Raw genomic sequence first — 5,192 nt, 5'->3', positions numbered from 1 at the left:
ATAAGACCTGTGAGTTGAAAAGTTCATCTAGGCCTGGACTGTGATGGATCTAGTAGACCAGGATGAGCTATTTGGTCTTTATCCTATAGAAGCAAGTTTGTAGGGAGGGAATGGACAGAAATAGGGAGAGTGTGATCTATGAAAAGTGTTAAGAATTACCTGGAGATGGTGTGTAGGCTGACTTTGAAGCCAGTTAGGAGATATCACAGAAGTCTTCTGTAACATTTTGTTTCTTATCTCTAAACACAAGACTGCCAGATTAAGTTTCTCAGTCGAAGTTTTGATCCTGTGACCCTCCTGCTCAGATGTTCCTTGAGAAGCAGTTCTTTTTCTGGCTTTGGGGTAGCCTTTGTAATCACACTTCAGCCCTTCCAGCATTGTCTCTGCCTCCTACCCTTCAGTAACCAACCATTGGCCCCCACACAAATTTTCCATTCTCTCCAATGCTTGAGAAATTCTAACTGCAGTTTCACCCAGCTTTCAGCATACACGTGACACCTTTCATGACCCCCGAAGCCCCTGCCCCCTGACAAAGCTTCCCTCATACTTACACTGTGTTGTTTGCTTTAAATTAATCACCAACTGACATTACTTTTTTCTGTAGCTGCTGAAGTTGTTAATTAGTGCTCATATTGTTTGTCTGGGTTTGTTTTTCCAACAGTCTGTAACCTCCTCAAGAGCTGGCACCGTGCTTGCCCCTTGTAGGTGGCTACAGCCATTACATTTGCATCCAGTACTGTCCCAGTGCTGGTATTTCAAACATGATGATATTTGCTGACCTTCAGTTTTGTTTTAACCTGTCCAAGCAGCCAGGCAGATTACACAGATGCTCAGAGCCCAGGGTGATAACACATTTGAGGACCCAAGCTTTCACCAGGGTGGTGGCATTGAATGGGGAGATTGAGAAAGAACTTTCGTTCGTTTTAGTCTCCTCGTTCCCTGGTGTTGATGGGTGTTTGCTAACCAAAGGGGAGTCAGGAATATCCCCTTGACTTTTGTTGAGCAGTGGGTTCCCAGCTCCCCTTTGAATGGAGCCCTTTCTCTAAAGGGGAATAGTCTATTTCGATTCTTATATCTTGAGATAACTACCCTTGAAAACTAGGATATGATGACAACTAGGTGAAACTTTCTTGATCCCAGTGATAGAGAAGTAAGTTAAAAGTGGATGCTTATTCTTTGCTATTAGATAGGTCAAAAGATTCTGCAGAAGCAAAATTAGCATTATATGGATCAGAGAAATAATTGTAAGCACATAAGTTAGCAAGGACTTAACACTGGAAAAGTTTGGCCAGGGGTATAAAGCACTTGGACTTCCCTAGTGGCTCAGATGGTAAAGAATCTGCAATGCAGGAGACCCGGGTTTGATCCTTGGATTGGGAACATCCTCTGGAGAAGGGAATGGCTACTCCAGTATTCTTGCCTTGAGAATTTCATGGACAAAGGAGCCTGGCTAGCTACAATCCGTGGAGTTGCAAAGAGTCCGACACGATTGAGTGACTAACACTTATTTACAAACTATTTGCTTTTTAGATAAAAGTGATGCATCCTGAAAATTCTAGATTAGTTTTCTTTCCATTTCCAGGGTTGGCAGGTTGGTGGGCATTAGAAATAATGTCTAAGTGGGATGTAGGATGGCTTTAAGCGTTTACTGGGGAGCCAACTCTCTAGGAATGTTAAACCTTGCTCATTTGTAAGAGGTAATAGTCGGGACTGTAGGTCAGCTGAGTGTTTCCTTTGTGTTTGTGAGAAGAAAGGGACAAAAAGTAATAATATAAGCAAGACAACTGAGAGAATATTCAAAAGAGCAAACAGTTTTAAGCTCTCTCAGCTACTATAGAAGCCCTTATTTATATAGAAACAGCTGACCTGCTAATTAGAAAACATCCTTGCCTATTCATTAAACTAATTATCTGAAGGAATTCTGCTAGGCAACACTTAGTCTAGTTCTAATTATTGTGTGCCCTTGAAAGCAATAAATGGCACTTTTAGAATAAAATTTTTTAATTTAGACATGTATGTGGTTTACTCAGACGTTCCCTGTAAATAGAGTCGGGGTAGTAATGAGGGGTTACACTTTAGCTTTTATGAAAAAGGCTTATCACTTCTTCATAGAGACATTATAATGAATTATTAAATCATGCATGTTTAGACCTGAGAGCTCCTTGGAGATCATTATTATTTAAATATAAGAGGTTTTTGTTTTTTTTTAAAAAGATCTTTTCTGTTTTTGTGTTACTTTTTTTTTTTTTTTAAGAAGATGAGCATCATCTTGTGATTTAAGACAGTGGTAGAATTTTCTGTCATAAACTGAGACATTATGTTCACATGTGGATAAGGTGGATCATCATTTCTGCAGCCACTTTACCTTGCAGAGCCTTTTCTGACCTTAATCAGAACGCTGGTTAAGAAGCATAGTAAAAGAGCACATCCTGTGTACCGGGGGTCCCCCACCTCTAGAATCTAATGCCTGATGATCTGAGGTAGAGCCGATGTTATAGAAATAAAGTGCACAATAAATGCACATGAATCACCGTGAAACCATCCCTTCCTACCCCTGCTCCATGGAAAAACTGACTTCCATGAAACCAGTCTCTGATGCCAAAAAGGTTGGGGACCGCTACAGTTGTCTTCAGGTTACAGCAGTTATGTAAACAGGTGAGCTGGTACTGTCAACGAAAACTCAGCCAGCTCTTGATGAGTATTGGGATTGGGCCATCTGCTTCAATCTTAGGGCTGTGTTCCTCAGAGCCAGTGCCTGGGTTCAAAGCTCCCGTCCAGCACTATGATTTGGGCGTTCTCCAGCTGGGTGACCTTGGATAAGCTACTTTAAGCTCTGTGTTTCAGTTTCCTGATCTGTCAGAGGGGCTAACAATAGCTCCTGCCTCCAGGGACTGTTGGGAGGATTAAATGAGTTATTTCTTATAAAGTGCTCTTACATATTAAGGGCTCCATCTATCCAGCCAGCTGCCCACTTCTTCATTCAGCCCCTATTGTACTCCACTGTGTGCTGGGCCCTGCTGTGGAGGCTGCTGTTAGGGGACAGCACTCAGATGAGGTCCCTGTCCTATTGGAGCCTCCATTCTAGGGGGAAGAGACCATGAATAAGTAAACGAACAAGTCCAGGTCCTAATAAGTGTTACAATAATGACAACAAATCGGGAAATATAATAGAGATTGATTTCGGGGGAGAGAGGTTAACATTGGCTAGGGTGGCAGGAGTGACCAGAAGGTGTCGTGTGAGCTGAAATCTGAATGATGAAAGATAAATGTCAGCTTCATTAAGAACGTTTTCCTTTGTGTTGGTAGCTCTTTCCATATTCTTATTTTAAAATCACTTAGCATCAAAATTAAAATCCTTTTAGGACACCACTAGGAGCCCTAGTGGGGGTCTCTCTCCCACTAGCTCGTGACTCTGTTCAGACAAGTCATTGTCAGCATCTTGGAGCTTTCCCCCTGAACTTCATCTTGGCAGGACCCAGACCTGCCCACCCCTAGGTGGGCAAGAGACAGCCCAGAGTCTCTGTCCCTTGGCTCCAGCTGGGTGCTCACCCACCTTGTTGTGCCCCAGTTCCTGGAAGAGCCTGACTCTGTTCCCACCTGACAGAAAGTAGAGGACTGGGTTGAGGCAGCTGCTCAGGCTCACCAGAGGCCTCCATACCTTGTAGGCCAGGCTGACCACTGTCAGGAGCTGGCAGTTGCCTGAGGACAGGAAGCGGAGTGTGAAGTAGAGGGAGCGCGAGATGTGGAAGGGCACGAAGCAGAGGGCGAAGAGGCCACACACCAGCAAAATGGTCCGGATGGACTTGGCCCGGGTTGCACCACCCACCCTCGTGAGGGTCTCCACTGGTGTGGCCAGGCTCCTGACCATCAGTGAGTAGCACACCAAGATAACCAAGGAGGGCAGGACAAAGCTGGACAACATCAGGACCATGCTGTAGACGAAAAACTTGTCAAAGTGATCCGCACTGGTCGTGTCGTAGCAGATCATCTGGCCGTCGATGTCGTCTGTGTGAGAGAAGATCAGAGTGGGCAGCAGCTGGATGACCACCAGAGCCCACGTGGCGGTGGCGCCCAGCAGGGCATGCCGGCGGGTCCGGTAGGGCAGGGAGCGCAGTGGGTGGCACACGCCCAGGAAGCGGTGCACGGAGATGCAGGTCAGCAGCAGGACGCTGCTGTAGAGGTTGGCGTAGAACAGGAAGCGCACCAGCTTGCAGAGCAGCTCCCCGAAGGGCCAGGTGTCCTCCAGGGAGTAGGTGACGATGAGGAAGGGCAGTGTCGATATATATAGCAGATCTGCCACCATCAGGTTCGCCAGGTAGATGGTGGCACAGCTCCAGCGCTTGGTTTGGCGCCAGGAGAGCCACAGGACGGCGCCATTCAGGGGCAGCCCCAGCACAAAGATGATGCTGTAGGTCAGGGAGAGGTAGACTTGCTTGTAGTGCTCCGAGAGATGGCAGGATCTTCCTTCCTCTGAGATATTGGTGTCCAGCTTCTCCATCTCCCCAGGGGAGCACAGCTCTTCCTGCTTCTCCTTCCCCTCGGAAGAAATGGAGTGGCTAGCAGAGCATCACAGCCTCAGCTGAGTGTTAGTTTCTGCCTTGACTTGGCATTAACTCCTAAAGTCTGGTCAGAGTCCTTGTTTGAGAGAGACCAGTGCTAGTAAAAAAAAAAAAGCTTACACCAAGGGCAAAGCAGATTTTAAAGGAGGGCTTTTCAACTTACCAGGTCCACAGGGCCTCCCTTACCCTGACTTGTGTGCTCTTGGGTCCAGGCTGGGTTGATAGGAAGCTCGGATACACATGTGGCAGGAAAAGGTGCTGCTGTCATTTAAGCAGGGCATACCACCTCCAGCGCTGTGACTTGTTCTTTGGCTAGACTACTTTGCATAGAGTTAGGAAACCTCCAAAAGGACCTCTTCCAGCCGAAGATGATGGTGCATCCGTAGAGGGCAGTATTTCCTGCAACCTGGCCCTAACCCCACCCACATGCCTTGGTGGGAGTGGAAAGTGATCCTTGGGGGTTAGGGAGGATTAGGGAAAGCATGGGTTTTGCCTACAGGCTCTGTGAGAGGATTTTGATTTGTATCTCTTTCAAGATTTATTAACTGCGTATTTGAATCCCGAGGCTGATTTGCTTGTTAAACACCCCAGCATCCCGGACATCCAAGAAAACACATCTGAGCTGTAAAGCCA

At 46.4% G+C, this 5,192-nt stretch overlaps 1 protein-coding gene across 1 annotated transcript; it reads right to left on the bottom strand.

Moving 5' to 3' along the window:
- Positions 1 to 3,460: 3,460 nt before the first annotated feature.
- On the bottom strand, positions 3,461 to 4,498 carry LOC113898065 (P2Y purinoceptor 3-like). Its single transcript, XM_027550868.1, is given in 3 exon segments — positions 3,461 to 3,602; positions 3,604 to 3,902; positions 3,905 to 4,498. Coding segments are annotated over 3 exon segments (1,035 nt in total).
- Between the last annotated feature and the right edge of the window lie 694 nt (positions 4,499 to 5,192).

The sequence above is a fragment of the Bos indicus x Bos taurus genome, chromosome 1 (genome assembly GCF_003369695.1).
Source record: "Bos indicus x Bos taurus breed Angus x Brahman F1 hybrid chromosome 1, Bos_hybrid_MaternalHap_v2.0, whole genome shotgun sequence".
In the NCBI taxonomy this organism is placed as follows: domain Eukaryota; kingdom Metazoa; phylum Chordata; class Mammalia; order Artiodactyla; family Bovidae; genus Bos; species Bos indicus x Bos taurus.
This window is presented reverse-complemented; position numbering and strand designations above follow the sequence as displayed.